General features: G+C 46.8%; 3 protein-coding genes across 3 annotated transcripts; 1 reads left to right on the forward strand and 2 right to left on the reverse strand.

Annotated features, from left to right (window-relative positions):
* Window positions 1–380: 380 nt before the first annotated feature.
* Window positions 381–5,520, reverse strand: chpf2 (chondroitin polymerizing factor 2). Its single transcript, XM_079291684.1, has 4 exons — window positions 4,480–5,520; window positions 3,557–4,121; window positions 3,250–3,432; window positions 381–2,925 (listed from the first exon to the last, which is right to left on the reverse strand). The coding sequence occupies exons 1-4, from the start codon at window positions 4,749–4,751 to the stop codon at window positions 1,651–1,653; spliced, it is 2,295 nt and encodes a 764-aa protein (XP_079147810.1). The 5' UTR covers window positions 4,752–5,520; the 3' UTR covers window positions 381–1,650.
* A 451-nt stretch (window positions 5,521–5,971) lies between these two features.
* Window positions 5,972–11,078, forward strand: abcf2b (ATP-binding cassette, sub-family F (GCN20), member 2b). Its single transcript, XM_079292250.1, has 15 exons — window positions 5,972–6,057; window positions 6,881–7,031; window positions 7,139–7,351; window positions 7,528–7,710; window positions 7,835–8,006; window positions 8,197–8,292; window positions 8,377–8,479; window positions 8,651–8,746; window positions 8,912–9,031; window positions 9,150–9,239; window positions 9,333–9,443; window positions 9,525–9,587; window positions 10,007–10,135; window positions 10,239–10,442; window positions 10,528–11,078. The coding sequence occupies exons 2-15, from the start codon at window positions 6,893–6,895 to the stop codon at window positions 10,645–10,647; spliced, it is 1,839 nt and encodes a 612-aa protein (XP_079148376.1). The 5' UTR covers window positions 5,972–6,057; window positions 6,881–6,892; the 3' UTR covers window positions 10,648–11,078.
* A 135-nt stretch (window positions 11,079–11,213) lies between these two features.
* Window positions 11,214–18,132, reverse strand: LOC306794236 (uncharacterized protein). The gene is made up of 17 exons (XM_079292249.1): window positions 17,994–18,132; window positions 16,820–16,926; window positions 16,548–16,687; window positions 16,230–16,390; window positions 15,950–16,108; window positions 15,413–15,863; window positions 15,145–15,246; window positions 14,929–15,019; window positions 14,478–14,701; window positions 14,150–14,392; window positions 13,933–14,031; window positions 13,627–13,820; window positions 13,355–13,529; window positions 13,126–13,282; window positions 12,868–13,021; window positions 12,675–12,786; window positions 11,214–12,554 (listed from the first exon to the last, which is right to left on the reverse strand). Exons 1-17 carry the CDS (start codon window positions 18,012–18,014, stop codon window positions 12,379–12,381), a joined length of 2,766 nt encoding a protein of 921 aa, XP_079148375.1. The 5' UTR covers window positions 18,015–18,132; the 3' UTR covers window positions 11,214–12,378.
* Window positions 18,133–18,483: the final 351 nt, after the last annotated feature.

Raw genomic sequence — 18,483 nt, forward strand, 5'->3', positions numbered from 1 at the left:
TAAAGCCGCATTACTTTAAATGTTTTACAAGGTGGAAATATACTTAAATACTTATTCCTCACGACAAACTGGAGGACTGATCCTTAACTTTCATATGTTCAGTGTACTGTAGATAGTATGTCGATTTTGCTCTGTGTGCTAATTCTACACAGTATACGATGACTAGATATGAGGAAAACAAAAGAGCACATATACTTAGGTAGTTCTGCTGACAATAACAGGTATCTGAGGTCTCAAGGAGTGTAACCTACCCGGACTCTTTAATTATAGGTAAAAGATTAAAAAAAAGTTTTTGTTTTTTTTAAGAACTCTCAAACATCCATGGGCAAAATTACTCAAATGCACCCTTTGATATCCACATCTTTATTCTTTTCCCACCACAAATGCACTCCTCCCCATGAAAAGCAGATGATGTTTTTCCCCACATTCCATTTCTGTGCTGTTAACTGTTTGTTCTGCAGATGCAGGAACCAATTATGCAAATAAGTAAGCAGCCCTTCATTAAAGGAACACTCAGTAACTCATTGGTGGGTTACATTTTTCCGTTCCTCATGAGGTGGCAGACAGGCATTGTATTGTCCGCCGGCCTCACCACGAGGGAGCAGGTGGAGGCCCTCTCCACGGCCCCGCTCCCCACCTCCAGAAAGAGCCTCTTTCACCCGGCTGCTGTCCCGATAACATGGAGAAGTTGTGTGGGGGGGAGGTTAAGGGGCCTCAGTGAGACCGTCTGAGGCAGAATGAAGTGATCCAGTCAGCTTGTTCAACCACCTCGCTGTGAAGGTTAGCCACCCACACCACCACGGCTATAGCGACCTTGGCTAGCTAGACACGACCCTCCCCCCCTTGGGCACTGGGTTCACTTCTCTCCCCAAAGACGTGTGTACAGAAACACTCGCCAAAAAACCCAGGGAGGCCCGGGCCGACTCAATGTGGGGAGACGAGGCGGGGCCGGCTGCTGTGGAACAAACTGTTCACTGCCTGCAGGCGCTGCAGTAAAGAGCTGCCGGACAGACCGGACAGACTGCATTTTATTATTCTGAATAGGACACCGCTGACCACATACAGATACCTCCGGTACTGTTCCAAGCAGGCCGCAAACAGACCCTATAAACAGATATCTTCTTGTCTGATGGACAGTAGGAATGAAGAAAGAACTCTGAACAGAAATAGCACCCTTTAATACCTCTTAAAAAAAGAAAAGGCAGCCAACGGCTTCAGTTTGTTTCCAGTATTATTTTAAACATCTTCACTCGGGAAGACTTTTGGCTCAAGTTTTCGTATTTCAACACACAACCTCCTATATTTTTAAGTATAAATATTGTTGCTCACCTCCTGTAAGAAGAATGGCAGGAAAACATGTAACAGTAATCCCGTTCAGACGCCTCCGTCACTCATAAGTCGAGACAAGACTGAGTCAAAGTTATAGACCCATGAGTCAGGTCAAGGTGTGGTACTCATATGTTCTGAGCAGAGATTTTCAGCTGGAAGAGAACTTATTTTCTTGGCCAAAGTGTCCATGAGCAAGACGATGCGGTCCCTCAGCTGGTCCTGACCTCCTTCTGCCAAATACAAGGGTGTAAATTTCCCTGTATGGGTCACAAAAGTACCATATAATAATTCACATTACTCAGTGAGAGTCCAGGCAGGCTTCTAGGTGCTGTTGGCCTGCTCTTGTTCAAAAAGAGCCATGGCTAGATGCGAGCGTGAGCCCAGACCCTCCAGGTTGCTGAGGACGCAGCGGTGGTAGATGTCCTCGCTGAATCGTGGGTTGCACGCTCGCCTCACGTACTTCTGGATCAGCGCCGGCTCCACGGCCCTGAACACGTGCAGGCCCGAGTAACGCACGAATATGTCGTACACGTCCATGCTTTCCAGCAGCTCCTCGTTGTCTAAGATGTCGGCGGCCATCTTGGTCCGTGCGGTCATGTAGTCGGCGTTGTAAAAGCAGGCCTCGTCGAAGACGTGGCGGTCGAAGTGTCCATCACGCAGCGACTCCGACGCGAAGGAGGAGGAGGCCGCGGAGGGCTGCTGGTCACGGTACATGACGGCGGGGCTGTACTCCTGGAAGTGGATGGGGAAGAACACCTGCCAGTTGCTGATGGCGTTCATTCTGCAGCGATTCAGGAAGTCGGCGTTGACCTCCGTCCACACGCCGGCCAGGAAAAACAGCGTGTCCACGGGGTGCTTCTTAGAGATGATGTCCATCAGCTTGACCTGTGAGGGCACCTCCGTCTTCACGCTGATCCAGGGGATCTTCACATCTCTGTAGCGCTTCTCCACCTCCCCGATCATGGCCTTGATGCCGGCGAACACGTCGGTCTGGCTGACCCGCTGCGCATCGAAGGGGTCGTAGATGAACAGGAACGTGAGTAACACATTGTCATGCGTGTCCAACGTGTTCATCACGTACATGTCGAGGAAGTTACCTACAAAGTCCTGATCCTGGGCAGTAACGGGCAGGATAACCTGCACCCGCGTTGCCTCCGTCACATAGGGCATGGGGATAATCTCGACGGCGCTCAGCGGTCGCAACAGGTTGACCCGTTTGGCGATGACTTGACTGTGGCCTTTCTGGGTGTAGGCCTCCAGCGCGAGGTCCAGCACGTACTCCATACCGCGCGTGGGATCGAAGCGCCTGTAGCCGTTTAGCAGACGGCGCTTGCGGAACCGAAGCTGGGGCTGGTAGCGCTCGTTCAGCCGCTCCACCGCGATCTCCAGCACTGCGTTCACGTCCGCGCGGTCGGCCCCTCTCATCTCACACTTGGGGGCGCTGTCGATGCACGAGTAGATGTGCGCCTCTGTGAAGTACTCCCAGTTTATGACCTCAAAACGGGTTCTTGGTTTGAAGGGGGGGTTGATTCCGATGGGCCACGTGACTCCGGCTTTGCCCTCTGGTGTCAGGTCACTCAGGTTGTTGATCTGCACCTGAAGAACATACACAGAAAAATAATAATAAAAGCTAAAAACATACTCACTGTCTAGTGTGTAAACACTTCCCTTTAAGGCATTCGTGATTGCTTTGTGGCGTAAAGCACATTTAAAATAATGTCAACACAATGTTAATGAGCTATCATTCACTGCTACTCAAATTACATGATAAGGGTTCTCAGGCGTGCGTAGTCACAGGATGATAACACTGGAATGTAACACTTCATGCCCTAGCAAAACACCCAATCCCTCGTCTTTGGCTTTCCTGACATGTTGAAATATTGTATTCCTCGGGAATTTTCTGTGTTGAGCATTACGAACCTGCAGCTGTTGTATCTGTAGGTACGTCCATTCCAGCTCAATCTGGCTGAATCGTTTGTGCAGCCGGTACATGAGATTTGGCTCTGATATAGGGTGGACCGCGAAGGCATTTTTAAACTGAACGCCATCTTCACGCTCTGGATCTGCGTTTTTCCCGAGCTCAAAGTACCGGTAGGTCATCTCCTGTGAGCCACACAAACATTGAGAAGAAGAAGAAATGTTAATACTGATATCGCACCGATAAAACTGTGTCAAATTGATCAAAATACCATGCACGTTTCTATTGCTACCCATGCATTGGTCTGACCTGGTGCACCTCCACACAGCTGAGACCCAGGTAGTCAATAATGCAGCGGCCCAGCCACTCATCGGGTCTCACACTGAGGATGTCATTACGGCAGGTGTCGAGGTGTGGCTGCAGACGGGCCAGCAGGCTGCGGGACAGCAGGTAGCCGTAGCCGCCGTGGCAGTAGCGTGCCTTCTCTTCCCCGCCAATAAACTCCTCCGCCCTGCCCATGTAAAGGTCCTGGCCCGCACTGAGGTGGCCCACCAGCTCCGACAGCCGATCCGCTTGCATGTAGGTGTCGTCCTGGGCTAAGAGGAACCAGTCGTAGTCGGAGCCGTAGTGCTGATGGAGGTGGCGGATTGTCTCGTACATCAGCCACACCGGACGGTCGTCGCCGTGCGCCACCACGGTCATGCCGTGAGGCACCTTGGGGCTGCGCAGGCCCGTGAAGAAGAAGGTGCGGTGGAAGCGGTGGGCGACTGTGCGATTCACCGCCACCGCCAGCGTGTTGAGGGTGGCCCGGGAGGTCAGCACGCCCACCAACAGTCGCTCTCTGATGCCCAGTTCAGTGTGAATGTAACGAGTTCTGGAGAGAGCAAATAGATAGAGGACGTACAGAATAAAGTGGATCATTTATCATAACAATCAATTGAAATATTGATTTCAGGGTAAGATATCAATCCAATAATCAGCTGTCAGATTTGAAATAAGACATGAAAAGGGAGATTTGACTGATCTCTAATGTATCTGCCTACTAAACTGTATATCCCGCTCAGTGCATTTAGATTATTGCAGGGGAGATTTGAACAGAATTAGCAAATGGAAATCTTGCAATTAGTTGAAAAGGGGCTGCATGTAGCTATGTTATTGCAAAAAGCCCTTCTATACCATTGACACAAACTTTTCACAGAACATTACTGTGGTGTTTGGACTTCCACACTCACCTGAGGACTTTCTTGTGCGGCTTGTTTGGGTCCTTGTGATAGGGCACGATCCGTGGCTGGACGTCTTCATCTCCGGCCCCATCCCTCGAGTCCCTCTGGGCATCTCCTCGGGTCCTGAACAGCCTCCCATTGCCCAGTTCATCTCCACAGGAGTCGTCGGTGTCCCCTTGTGTCCAGGACACCATCAACAGGCTCAGGCTGCAGCCCAGAGACAGCCCGAGGATGAGGGGTAAAGCAGGCCTGAACACGGCCAGAAAAGAGGAAAGACGCATATCTAGAAGTAATGAGCTAGACTAGATGAGACTGCTCTGGAAAAAATGTACCAGCTAAAGATGAACCTATGTTAGGGGAAGAGAAAATGGCCTCAAATATCACATAGTGTCCCTGTCTTCAGGTCGTCGTTATAAAGTTTAAAATCAACCTATCGTTACCTCGTAAGATTTAGCAAACGTAAGACACTTTGTCTTATCTTCGACCTCATATTTGAAGATGATTCAAATTGGAAACGTGTAGGTTAACGTCATAAACTAACGTTGGTTTGCAAATATCGTAGCACTATTCAGGGTTATGGCGGCGTAAGATGGTTAAGTCATTGTCATATAAACTCAGGGTATTCATTAACGATATGATAATTAGCTGAACTATATTTTTTGGGGGCTAGCTTTAATGCTAATAGCTGCATCTAAAGTCAGCTAACTAGTGTAGCAAGACGTCAAACGTCACCTGGTAAAGTTAACAGTTTTAGTCTACGTTACTCTAATTAGTCGGTAATTTTAAAAAACAGACGCAAGAGGATTTAAAAGTTCTGTCGTCCGTGTCTGAATTTTTAACCAACAGCTAACGTTGTGTGTCGGAGGACCAAACATCACAGAGCAAGCTAGCAGGCTAGCATCGTTTAGTGCAGATATGTCTCTCGTCGATCCATCTTCAAGGAATAAGTCCCATTTTTCACCGTTGATGCGGGTAAAAAATCCGTCACGCATAGCCATATGTCGTCCATTTTCTTCAGTTTCTTGACATCCTCAAAAACTGTATGCCACACACACACCTCTTCTTCTTCTTCTTCTTCTTCTTCTTCTTCTTCTTCGGTGGTGTTTAACGGCAGTTTTAAGGTTTTACCCTCATCATCACTTGAGCTGCTGCAGCATCACCTATGACTGACTTATGCGTGCTTATGCGATAAGGATGGTATATGTGATATATGTATGAACGTATGATAAGTGTCAATATATTAATATATGTGAAAAAGGTCCACTTAGAAACATTATCTGTATGGTTACATCACAGTTTTATTGTCAGGTTTATTAGCAAACGTTAGAGTAATAATTGAGCCTCTGTCTAGTTAGTCCCAACCAATAAATACATTATTACCGATTTATAAATTAAATCTGCGATTCATTTAAGGAGTAAAAGGACATTTTACTGCAGTCCCACGGGAAGGGGCGGGTATATTAATTGTCACCGCCCCTGTATGACCATATATGGTCCGTCTGGCGGCTTGGCGTGCGGCTACATCCACCCGGCAAAATTGGACACGAGACATCGGTGTGCTCCCGAGACCAGTAACACATTGTCGAGGTAAGAGATATTTTCCGGGTCTGACAACTACCGGTCAAATGGCTGATATACACAGTTTTATGTTAAACATAAATAACGGGCTTGAAAAACGAATATTAACCGCTTTGAGAGCTTGGTAGTAGCTAGCTAGTTGGGCCTTGCGTAATGTTAGCCTTAGCCGCTCAGGCCCGTCAGCTGTGGTTAGCTAGCGGGCTAACGTTAACGCTAGTTTATCAAATTTGCTAAGTTCTCTCCCCTATAACGTTATATTACATCATGTTTTATAAAGCAAACACGACTATGTGGGTGCTGTCGTCTATTATTAATTCGCTCTGAAGGGACAAATCTACCGTTAATGTTAGCGGCATCCGCTACCTTTTTTTTAGCTTTTATCAGTGGGGCTATCGGGCTGTATAATGCGAGGAACCCAACGTGCGAGCAGGTGGGACTGGAAGAAATCAAAATGCTGCCGGTGTTCGTTAGCATTGTCACCGTCATCATTAACTGTTACCGTTAACCACATTAGCGTTGCTCCTTCCTTAAAGTCAACTGGAGATGAAGTTAACGTTACACCCTGAGTTCATTTACCGGCACGTTTATGACGCCGGTTAAGCCGCGCGTCATACAAGTTTCTGCACACGCTACTTTCTGTAGGCTATTACCGTTAGCCATTTTTTTTACCCAGATGTATACCCTCATTAAACTAGTCAGATATTATCGAAATCTTCTAATAATTGAGAATATGGGTATGTAATATGGTATACATACAATTACATCACATTGTATATCATGTTCGAGAAGAAGAATGTTAATCTATTTGTGTCCTTTAAAAAAAAAAAAAAAGCCTTTCACAACCATGCCATCTGACCTAGCCAAGAAGAAGGCATTGAAGAAGAAGGAGGCTGCCAAAAATCGCCAGCGTACAAAGAGAACTGATGAGGAGGGTGAGGAGGGTGAACAAGCAGAAACTCAGCTCAATGGAGCCGATAGCAATGGTGAGAGGAGAACTGATCTTTGAGTAATTGGTATAGGCTTAGTTGTGATTTCCTAGGGCTTGTATCATTCCCGAGATGTCTTGTATTAACTTTTGCTTTCTTTATAGGGATCGTCAGTTTGACAAAGGAGCTGGATGAATTTGAGCTGGCGAAGACGGAGGCACGGGCGGTGACTGGCGTACTGGCCTCGCACCCCAACAGCACCGATGTCCACGTAGCCAGCCTGTCGCTCACCTTCCACGGTCAAGAGCTGCTAGCGGACACAAGCCTGGAGCTCAACTCGGGCAGACGCTATGGTCTCATTGGCCTCAACGGCACAGGTAAAAAGATTTCTCCTGGCAAATGACATATACTAGTCAGTATCCTATCAGTCACCACACTTGCACATTCGCTTGTGTACAGCAGTTCCCCTAAGTAGAGGTGGGATAAATGTAACACAGGATGGATTTTTGATATGTTGAGCAAAATAAATTTCCTATCGACTTATGTCTTCCAGGAAAATCCATGCTGTTGTCGGCCATCGGGCACCGTGAGATTCCCATTCCAGAGCACATAGATATTTACCACTTGACCCGGGAGATGGCCCCCAGCGAGAAGACTGCTCTGGAGTGTGTCATGGAAGTGGATGAGCAGAGGATTATGCTGGAGAAGGAGGCAGAGAGACTTGCAGCTGAGGACTGTGAGTTAAATGTCATGTACCAACTAACTGCAGAGGGTTTTTGTATTTTTTTGTGTATATAGTTATACCATAGCTACATTGATTGAAATTGATATTAAATGCCTTTTCTCTCACCCCTGCATAGCCGAGTGTGAGAAGCTGATGGAGCTGTACGAGCGTCTGGAGGAGCTGGATGCGGACAAGGCAGAGGTGCGAGCTTCTCGGATTCTCCACGGTTTGGGTTTCACCGGCCCCATGCAGAAGAAGAAACTCAAGGACTTCAGTGGAGGATGGAGGATGCGTGTTGCTCTGGCCAGGTAAAGATGAAGAGCTTTGTGTTACACCATTCAGTGACATGATGTGATGCATCCTTCTGTGTCGGAGCTACTATGCCGATACGTTTTGCGTGACGCGCTCTTGATTCGCACTGCATATATATGTATACAGAAAAAACTTTCACAATGAAAAGTTTCCTCTGAATCTAAATTTGAATGACTATTTATTTAGGGCCCTGTTCATAAAGCCCTTCATGCTGCTGCTGGATGAGCCCACTAACCATTTGGATCTGGATGCTTGTGTGTGGTTGGAGGAGGAGCTCAGTTCGTAAGTTCACCCCCTACTTCCTCAATTGTGTACAAGTCTAACAGTTGACATGTGGTGCTCATCCTCCCATCCTCTCGTTGTCAGGTTCAAGCGAATCCTTGTGCTCGTCTCACACTCTCAAGACTTCCTGAATGGTGTGTGCACCAACATCATCCACCTGAATCTCAGAAAACTGAAATACTACACGGTAAGCACATCTGGCTGGAACCACCTTAAAATAAAGACACCTCAGCATCCCTTGAAACATCCTAAATAAGCTCTGCTATATGTGATCTCATCACGCTAAAAGGCTGTTACTAATTATGTGTCTGTGTGCTACCCTTTTGGATGACCGTGCACATCCATTTCTGCTTTTAAGGGTAACTACGACCAGTATGTGAAGACCAGAGAGGAGCTGGAAGAGAACCAGATGAAGCGCTTCAACTGGGAACAGGACCAGATAACACACATGAAGGTAAACGAGACACACCATGTGGTGGAATATTTCCACTGCACACAATGGATCGATCAGAGCAGACTCAAACTCATCTCTGGTCGATGAGATTTTAACAAACACGTTCTGTACATAATTTCATATTACACTTGTAGTCATTGTTCTTTTTGCATCCCTCTCCTCTAGAATTACATTGCCAGGTTTGGTCACGGCTCTGCGAAGCTCGCCCGACAGGCACAGAGCAAAGAGAAGACGCTGCAGAAGATGGTGGCCTCAGGCTTGACTGAAAAAGTTGTCAGCGACAAGGTAATGTACTGATGCGGTCGGGCAGGTTTGGAAACTTCCAGTGTTTGTCAGAAAGGGCCACACATTTTGAGAGAACATGTATAGTCTGGTACTAACATCTGCCTCTTGTCTGCCACAGACTCTGTCATTTTCCTTTCATCCCTGTGGGAAGATTCCTCCTCCTGTCATCATGGTTCAGAACGTGAGCTTCAAGTACAGGGACGACGCAGTGAGTACAGTTTACGCTACAGCACGGACGGCACTTTGTTCACTTGACGTATGGATGCATTTCTCAGTCTCACTCTCTCAATGTTTCCTGTAGCCGCACATATATAAAAACCTAGAGTTTGGTATTGACTTGGACACACGAGTGGCTCTGGTGGGGCCCAATGGAGCCGGCAAGTCCACACTGCTGAAGCTGCTGATGGGAGAGGTAGGCACAGCCGTTCCCCACACTCCTGCAACAACCTGCACTTGTCAAGAGTATTGAAGTTCATTCTCTTTCTTTTTGTAGCTCCTCCCCACTGATGGTATGATCCGCAAAAACTCTCACGTCAAGATTGGCAGATATCACCAGGTAAAACACTGTCGACGTCATCTCTTTTTAAAGTCCCAGTGGAATGAAATATTTGAGTAGTGTACAGTTACAAGAGGGGTTTAAATCAAATCTTTTGCACATGATTGGACCGCTTTAAAGTAGGCAGGCTTAGAATGTAGCTACAGAGGACTGTGGCTCCACACAAGCCTCCCTTGTCACTAAAATTGCAGATTGATTGTTGGCTAAATGTCATGATATTGTGATTGGTATGAGCTTACCTACAGACACACTCGAGAAGAAAAGATCATTGGATTTTGATGTAAAAATACAAAGGAATATTTTTTGTGGTTGTAATTTCCAAAGGCTCTATCAGATTCAGGGCAACTGTTAGACCTAGGAGACAAAAAGTACATTTACTGTAGAACTAAACGTCTTCTGTGTATCTGCTCGTGTTCCAGCATCTGACGGAGCAGCTGGAACTGGACCTGTCTCCTTTGGAGTACATGATGAAGTGTTATCCTGACATCAAAGAAAAAGAGGACATGAGGAAGATCATCGGCCGCTACGGGCTGACTGGGAAACAGCAGGTAGGCTTGGGTTACTCCTCCAGATGAACATGGGAAAGTGCTAAATGGAATTTAGTTATTTTTCTGCACTAGTCTCTAAATTTACAACTGAAATGTCTTCCAGGTTAGTCCGATCAGGAACTTGTCTGATGGTCAGAAGTGCCGGGTGTGTTTTGCCTGGCTGGCCTGGCAGAACCCTCACTTGTTGTTCCTCGACGAGCCCACCAATCACTTGGATATCGAGACCATCGACGCGTTGGGAGAGGCCATCAACGAGTTTGAAGGCGGCACGATGCTAGTTAGCCACGACTTCAGGCTAATTCAACTGGTAAATATCTTATCGTTTGACTTCATTTAACATTTGCTTTTAAAATGGCGCAGGCCTAGAGTGTAATCGTCGTCTCTTTCTCCAGGTGGCTCAGGAGATCTGGGTGTGCGAGAATCAAACCATCACAAAGTGGAATAGGGACATTCTGGCATACAAGGAGCACTTGAAATCAAAGATCGCGAAGCAGCAAGCGCATGACATCTAAAAGAAACGTCTCTCTCTGAGCCACTCCTTTATCTCGTATCATGGATTTGACCTGCAAGCTCCTGAGGCGACGAGCAGGGTTTACATTGCAGGAAATGTCGTTAACAGAACTGAAACAATCTCTTATACATCTTATCGGACACGTCTCTTGTACATGTACTGTATTTCCATCTTGGTTTGACAGTGCCACTCGATCCAACCCTCCCTCCCCTCGGGCTGCACTCTGATTGGCTGATTCATCTGAAGCAGCTGTGTAATTTGGACACATTCCATTCCAAAAGTTGTGTTGCAGCAGCATATAGGTCATATTTTATGATATTTGAAAGTTGACCTTTTTCTTTTTCTGTGTAAAAGAGCAGTTCTTAACAATTCCTTATTTAACAATGTAATGCAATAAAGGTTTGTCTGAATAAATGGAACATAAAAACAGCATATTAGGGTCTCGAAGACTTTATTTTACACTTAACGAATACAGTGCTCGTATCCAAAAATCAAAAGCCTTTAGGGAAAATAAACTATTTTACATCTCTGTAAACAAGAGGACAGAACTGGACGTAAGTAAAATAAGTTGCTTTGGATTCTGGCTTGAGAGCCCCATGGCTGCATAGATCCTACTTCATCTTAGTTTCTTCACTATACGCTGCTGCTGCTCAACTGGTCAAAATGATGATAGCATAACTAATGCTAATACAACAGCCATTTATGAAATATCAACCGAATCCAATGCACTTTAAAAAGTTAAGTGGTTTGCAGTAACATCAAGTTATGAGCTCTTACAGTAAAGCTTTGTCAGACAGGAAAAGTGTCAAAGAAACAAGTTTGGCCAAACTCTGCTGCTACCAGGACTAATATGTTCAGTTTCTCACAACAAAATTCTAATTAACACGACTTGTTCTCACTGCCACATATTCCAGTTAAAACGACATACCACTTTATCACAGATCGACTTCTCTTTGAACAGGGAACATGACAAGAAAAATAAATCTATGCCTACGTAGACCAATTATGTAACAATGATGCCGACGTCAAGCAGGATGGTAGAAAGTGTGCACTGTCGTAATGAAACATTAAAATGAGAAACTGAGCAAATAGTCACGGTGGCAACACTACAATACTCTACCATCTTTGACGTATGTGTCTAGTGTTTTCTGCATGTACTGTACAAGAGTGCCAATTATTCATGCTAAGAAAGACCTACCGGTAATTCTGATAAACATCCCATTTTGAAATGCATTCTAATAAATCCGACTTGAATGTCAGTTTTAATAACTCAAACTTCACATCCAAAAACAGATTTAGTTGAACTGACAACTTATTTAGGTTTTAATTGAATTCAAACATATCAGGCTGATAGTCTTTCCAGTCGGAAAATACATGTGTTATAAGTTACATTTCCAAAGTTTAATATGTTCCTGCCGGTCGGCTCAAAAAGCTCCGACCTATACAGCTTCACATGAAGCGTTAACGTTTGTCGGGTGGAGTTGTTCCAGAGACAAAGGGCTGCAGTGTATGTCTATGTAAACGTTAACGGCCTAGTTTTTAAACCACCAGGCTCTTGTTTCAGGTTTTAACTTGGTAGTGGCTGTGATTGACAGATTTGTGGTCCTAGCTGCGTATGAAACAGTGCAAATAGGAGTATTTCAGTTATGCTGCTTCAGTATCCAGACGGCAGCGTGTTCCCGGGCCGCGAGCTCAGGTACAGTATGCACGGACCAACGGAAGCTCTCGATGCTCACTGGGCTTCCCACTCCTCATCCGAGACGTCGTTGGGGGGGATGCTGCGGGTGTTGCTCGCCCGGATGCTGCTGATGTTAGTGAAAGAGAGGAGGCTCGCAATACCAATCATACTCACACCGGTGCCGTCCAGGTTCACCTGAGCCAGAGGCATGTTTTTCAAGAACTTTAGACCTGAGGGGGGAGAAGAAAAGAAAACAACTTATAAATATGCATCGTGATTGTTCACCCGTGTGAGAAAAGGTCACATTTGTGTGCGGTGATGGAGTCAGGGCCAGTGGTTGTAGACCTCACCGTGGTCTGTGATCCGCGTGCGGCTGAGGTTGAGCTTCACAAGTTGATTGCAGCGGATCAGACCTCTCCTCACTACTGTGTCGCCCACCTGAGTGCTGGCTAACCCCAGTACCTAAAAAACATGAACAAGCATATTAAAACGAGATCATTTCAGACATTTTAACTTGTTACTGTTGCTAGGCAGTAAAATCACCTGGAGGTGCGGCAGACAGGTGACGAGTTCGGCCACTCCTCGGCTGGTGACCGCCGTTCGGTCCAAACAGAGCTCCTGCAGCTCCTGCAGGCTTCGCAGCGAGGGAAGCCCTGCATCCGTCACCTGTGTGTTGCTCAGTGACAGCTTCTTCAACCTACGCAACGACGTACACGCAACACTCCCGTCAATATCTCTGCTGTCATCATACCGAGACAGCTGTTATAATGACCTGCATGTGTCGTAAGGTGTGGGAGTGACCTGTTCATGGTAGAGAGCTGGCGGACTCCCTGGTCCGTGACGTGCGTGTAGTCAGTCAGGTCCAGCTCTAAGAGCAGAGACAGTCTTGAGAGGAAGGACAACCCGCTGTCTGTCACCAACTGGCGTCCAGGGAGGGTCAGCTGAGTCAACTTTAAACCTGGAAGGAAACTTCTTATTTTTAAGAGTTCGATTCACCGCAGACCCCGTCATTTCTTTCCATTTTACGTACCTGAGATGATCTGCAGGGCGTGGTCACCATCTGCTACGGGGATTCCCGCCACACTGAGGGACGACAGGGCAGGGTGGGTGGCGAGGTGCTCCAGAGAGCTTTCCGTCACGCATGTCCCATCTAGGATGAGAGTCTGCAGGATGGACAGCGCCGCCAATGCCGACACATCACTGACCTGACAGAACAAGACAAAAAAAACAAACCTTAAACGTTTAACCGGCTGCTCGGTTAACAGACGTGACGGCCAGATGTGGCCGGTAGAGCCGCGGTACCTTCGTCTGCTTGATGCTGAGCAGCCTCAGTTGTGGCACACAGGTGGGCAGGACTGCCAGTGTGGCTTCAGTCACAGCCGTTTGGTTCAGGCTGAGCTGAGAGAGACAGGACGGAGCCGACTGGAGGTACAACACCATCCCAGCATCTGTCACTTTGGTCTGGTCCAGCGACAGGAAACACAGGCTCTTTAAACCTTGTAGACACAGAGAAGGGAAATGTGTTGATGTTTGTCAATAACCAGTCAGCACAGAGCAGCTTATAATGGGATCTGGCGTCCTCGCAGGACAGTTTGTGGAAAGCCTAACCTGTGATGTGCTGCAGACAGGAGTTGGTCAGTTTGCTACAGGAGGCCAGGTTCAGGTACTGGAGTTTGAGCAGACTGGAAATGATTGACAGCCCGGAATCTGGACAGAACACGTTTAGGAGATTCAAATGAAACGGCACATTGAGCAAAAAATATCTCGGAAGTTAACATGGCAACTGAAAAGCCGAAAAATGCCACCCTGAAATGAATTTCTGTACCAGTGATGAGAGGCGAGTTGACCAGACTCAGGTGCTTCAGCGCCGTGAAAGCCCGTAACTGCCGCAGGAGCTCGTTGGTGGAGTAAGGGTAGCAGTTCAGGACAAACTTCTGCAACGGGCAGCCGAAGAAGAGCTCCAGGGTGCGCGGACGCAGGAGCCTCTCGCGGGACATGTGGTTGAGCAGAAGCTCGGCTAGCTCCGGGGTGAGGCATGCCAGACTGCTGCTGTACTGCATGCTGGGAGCTGAGGGCCAAGAGTGACGACAGTGAGTAGAACAAAGCGACGAGACACGGTTTCATGTCAGTGGATATCCTGCGTGGTCTCTCACCAGTCATGAGGTGGACGGTTGCGCGGGTCGCCAAGGCACATAGGGACGGCACGCTGGGGGCCCTGAAGGGTTTTTTAGGGGGTGACGGTTGTCCCTGGGAGGCTCGGGGGTCTTCTTGCTGTGCAGCTCTTTGAAGACGCTCCACTGCAGCCAGACCTGCAGCTCCAGGGGCCTCCCGACCTCCAGCATCCTCAGGCTCCGCTGGGTCCTCCTCCGGAGCCTCCCTGAAACACACACAAACACAACTCTCTTTTATAACAATTCATTTTTCTCCAAATAAAATAAAACAGAGCTTAACAATAAATGTACCCAAAGCCCTAAACAGGGGCTCCCTCAGAATGATTCATGATAACCAGCTGCTAAACACACAACACAGAAACAACTGCATCTATAATACATATAAAGTTACACGAGTTTACAGTTGTGACATCACTCTGTCTAGAACACCCACCTTAGGCGGTTGCCTTGCTCTGGCCAAGCGTGCCGCGGCTCAAATTCTCCACGGAACCGATTGTCCGGGAAGAAAGGCAGCCGCGGCATTCCTGTGAAGACACCAAAAGTAACGATCGTAAGATCTCACAAAGAAGTAGTCCCCAACATCAAAACCAGCTGATACAGTAAAAATGGCAGGCAAAATGTAGGTCAAAGGAGGGATGAGGTGCAGTACCGTTAAGCATGTAGGGTGGATCTTCCTCATCTCCTTGTTCCTCATCGACTTCTATGCCCGCAGCTTCCTCGGCATTACCAGTAACCATCCTGTTGCCTCGGCCTGTTCAACAGCACCAGGAATGTCAAATAATGACCAAACAGCTATCTAAATAACAGTAATACTACTACAGTAATACTATACACAACAAATAAGCTCTGATGAATTTGTGAGGTAGGGCAGCAAACCAGCTTAAAATCAGTTTTTTTACACAGTATTTAATACCTACCCCAGAAGTGAGATGGCCCAGTCAGAGAAGGACCAACTCCAGGAATCCCTGCGTAGTTCACTGCCTCCTCCCACAGCTGGTTGGGTAGTGGAGGAGGGAGAACCAGGTCCCGCCCTCCCGCCCCCTCCAGGACCGGGACGCGTGGCTGAGGACACGCATCACAGGGAGAGGGCTCAATGTGTCCCACTGACGGCGGATCCGCGGGACTCGGTGGATCCTGAGGAGTCTCGGGAGGAGTGGTCTGAATGCACAGTGCGGCGTTGGGAGTGAGGCCAAGAGAGTGCAGCGAACAAGCGAGCTCCGCCTCCCCGAAGCGCTTCCGTGGAAAACCCTGGAGGAGAGAAAAGGAGGGTAGGGAGGGGTGACGCCCGGTGATGTGCTCCATGACGCTGCGCAGAGGAGCGTCGGCTGGGAAGCGCTCCCGCATGGACTCGCCGGATGGGAGCCGAATCTGCAGCACAAAAACAAACAAACACATGAGGTTTTACAATTCTGCAATTTGACGGTATCTACATCAAAAATGAAAAATCTCCTCACCATGAGGACGCAGTTGTTATCCACATTAGTCTGAATCTCTCCTCCAAGCTTCTCCCCTTGAGCACTGGGAGGAGACGTCTCTGTGGCAGCGCTGGTCTGCTTCTTCTGCTGCAAACTCCTCCGATCCTCAGCTATGCGCTTCAACACAGACTCACGCTCCTGAACACACCCACACACACACGGCAAGAGGTCAGTTCTGACGTTCACATTCTGTGTGGTAACAGGCAAGTTGCCAGTCCGGCTGAGTTGGCACTGTCCGGGCACCAGAAGTTCTGCTGACCTGTTTCTTTTGTCTTCTCTCTGTTCTAGCCTCATGTGCAACACGTTGCCTCTGCTGCTCTTCAAAGTCACTATTGTCCTGTTTGATGCGCGACTCGACTGGTAGTGGGTCTGGGGACAGGTTGCCTGACTGTGAGGGTCTCAGCAACAATGAAGGGGATGCTGTTTAAGATTTTAAAAAATTAAAATTAGTTAATTTTGCTCCCTGAACCATTCATTTCTTAAAGTCCTATTGAAAACTTCAATGACAGATATTACAATGGTTATTTAACTTCCATATGTCTCTCTATCGTTAAAAGCAACCTGCTTGATATTATACCTCTGCTGTCAGAAGGAGATGTATGCGTCTCTGAAGTGCCCGCTGCCTCTTTGGGCAGGTTGAAAGCAGAAATTGCCGTCTCAGCCGGCTGTGATGACTGCTTGACCAACCTGTGATGTGGATACTGACCCTGCAAGAGCCTGTCGACACATAAGAGACGGATATAGAATTATTTTACTCAACATCGTGGTCTTTTAGACACTGAATGGAAATTATATTCGCATTTTAAATGAATGCGAGCTATTTTAGAAAAGAGCTGGGGAAAAACTCACCACTCAGCTGCGTCTGACACAGAGAAATGCCCGGCCTGTACAGCTGCCTGGATCTGCTCCTCTGAGAAGCCCATCTCACCGAGGATGAGGAATAACTCCCCAATCGTCTGCAAAACAAGAAACTCGTCAAAAAAGACACGTCCTGAAAAAGGATTGACCTCTTTGGTTGTTTGTTTTCGCTTATAAGGTATGCACAACCAATGGCTCCTGATGTCCTTCAGAGCATTTTCAGTTATTGTTTAAAACACACATTTTAGACCTGTGTTTACTTTGCTTATGGTCTCTATTCTAGTTTTATTGTGGTCTCGTTTGATCGACCATGTACAGTTTGTAGGGGTGCCAATACCACAATCCAATAAACCCACAAATTCAGTATCCAGTTATTTCTATTTTTGATAGAACTACTTTACACCATGCAATATTACGTTTCCCTTACTAATGTATGGTGCACAGAGGCACTATAATTTACTTTGCATATTGAGTTAAAGATGGTTATGGTCTATAGCTTCTATGCTCATCTTATTATTGTATTTCCTACTTTTAATTACTTGTTTTACACTGTATTTTTTGCCTCAGCTGTGGGATGAATGAAGTGCACCATCTATCTATTTATCTGCAATTTGCCAGTTGCATTAACAGCTGTTATCAAAGAAATATTAATACACAATATAAGAACCTTATAAGGGCTTTAAATAGGTACAGGTGAGAATGCTTAATTGTTGCTTTTAACCTTCAACTCATGTGCATGCTATCTACCAATACAATCCACTGTCTTTAAACGTGGACAAGCTACAACATATTTGTCTTTGTTTGTCCTTCCTTTAATCTGACTGGAGCTGACCTGCAGATTCGCCCTTAGACTCTCTCATTCTAAGTTCATATCTGTTAGCACATTTTTTAGCCGTTAATTAGCCTCTATCGCGGGGTAAATACATGAATTTACCCCGATACATTTATTTCAAACTAACCAACAGATGACAAGCTAACACACAGCTAACGCTGGTTTTGTTGTTGTGTCTGTGGCACAGTGAGGGCTGTCAACAAACGACGTTAGCATTGCGGCTAACAGTTAGCGCGAAGGGGAACGATGGCGATGCTAAAAGAAGCTAGCAAGCTAACATCCGTGTGCAGCGCAGTGTCAAGTCAAAACGCAGCTCGGTGGTCTGCGGCTTACCGGAGGGGCGGCAGAACTCATCCCGTCGGTTCAATGTTTATGGATGAATATCGAAGTCACGCTAATGTTAAATTACAACTTTGTTGACTTCCTGGTTGGGTCTGCAGCGACGCTTTCTTATGCTAGCAGCATCGATCGAGCCCCTTTGAGTTGCAAACTGACAGAATATCAACAAGAGACCAGCCTATCAACACCGCGGAGAGCCAGCGGTGCCAAATCCAGCCAACCCTCTCGATGATTGACAGGTTCAAACACCAACCGTGGCCCTCACAAAAACGTTATCGCCTATGACTAAACATATCTGCGGAGTCTGCGGAGGTTGCTTTTTATTTAACAGTATAATTTATTAAACGTGACTCAGATAGATCATAGCTAAATTAAAACAAATAAAAATTAATGAAGAAGGAAAGGATTTATATGATAAATGTATTTTCCAGGTGAAAGTCCTGGCTTCAGTAGCAGCAAACCACCAGCAGGGGTCACTGTTACT

The sequence above is a fragment of the Melanostigma gelatinosum genome (assembly GCF_949748355.1).
Source record: "Melanostigma gelatinosum genome assembly, chromosome: 20".
NCBI lineage: Eukaryota > Metazoa > Chordata > Actinopteri > Perciformes > Zoarcidae > Melanostigma > Melanostigma gelatinosum.

What these genes read in the sequence shown, in the direction of transcription:
- chpf2 (XM_079291684.1), bottom strand. Translation starts at nt 4,751, where the DNA reads ATGCGTCTTTCCTCTTTTCTGGCCGTGTTCAGGCCTGCTTTACCCCTC. An exon ending in GCTGTGTGGAGGTGCACCAG is followed by an intron (nt 3,433 to 3,556) that starts GTCAGACCAATG and finishes TGTGGCTCACAG; the next exon opens with GAGATGACCTACCGGTACTT. An exon ending in TACAGATACAACAGCTGCAG is followed by an intron (nt 2,926 to 3,249) that starts GTTCGTAATGCT and finishes TATGTTCTTCAG; the next exon opens with GTGCAGATCAACAACCTGAG.
- abcf2b (XM_079292250.1), top strand. Translation starts at nt 6,893, where the DNA reads ATGCCATCTGACCTAGCCAAGAAGAAGGCATTGAAGAAGAAGGAGGCT. An exon ending in AAAAAGTTGTCAGCGACAAG is followed by an intron (nt 9,032 to 9,149) that starts GTAATGTACTGA and finishes TGTCTGCCACAG; the next exon opens with ACTCTGTCATTTTCCTTTCA. An exon ending in TCAAGTACAGGGACGACGCA is followed by an intron (nt 9,240 to 9,332) that starts GTGAGTACAGTT and finishes TGTTTCCTGTAG; the next exon opens with CCGCACATATATAAAAACCT.
- LOC306794236 (XM_079292249.1), bottom strand. Translation starts at nt 18,014, where the DNA reads ATGAGTTCTGCCGCCCCTCCG. An exon ending in GTGTCAGACGCAGCTGAGTG is followed by an intron (nt 16,688 to 16,819) that starts GTGAGTTTTTCC and finishes ATGTGTCGACAG; the next exon opens with GCTCTTGCAGGGTCAGTATC. An exon ending in CTGTCTGCAGCACATCACAG is followed by an intron (nt 13,821 to 13,932) that starts GTTAGGCTTTCC and finishes TGTGTCTACAAG; the next exon opens with GTTTAAAGAGCCTGTGTTTC.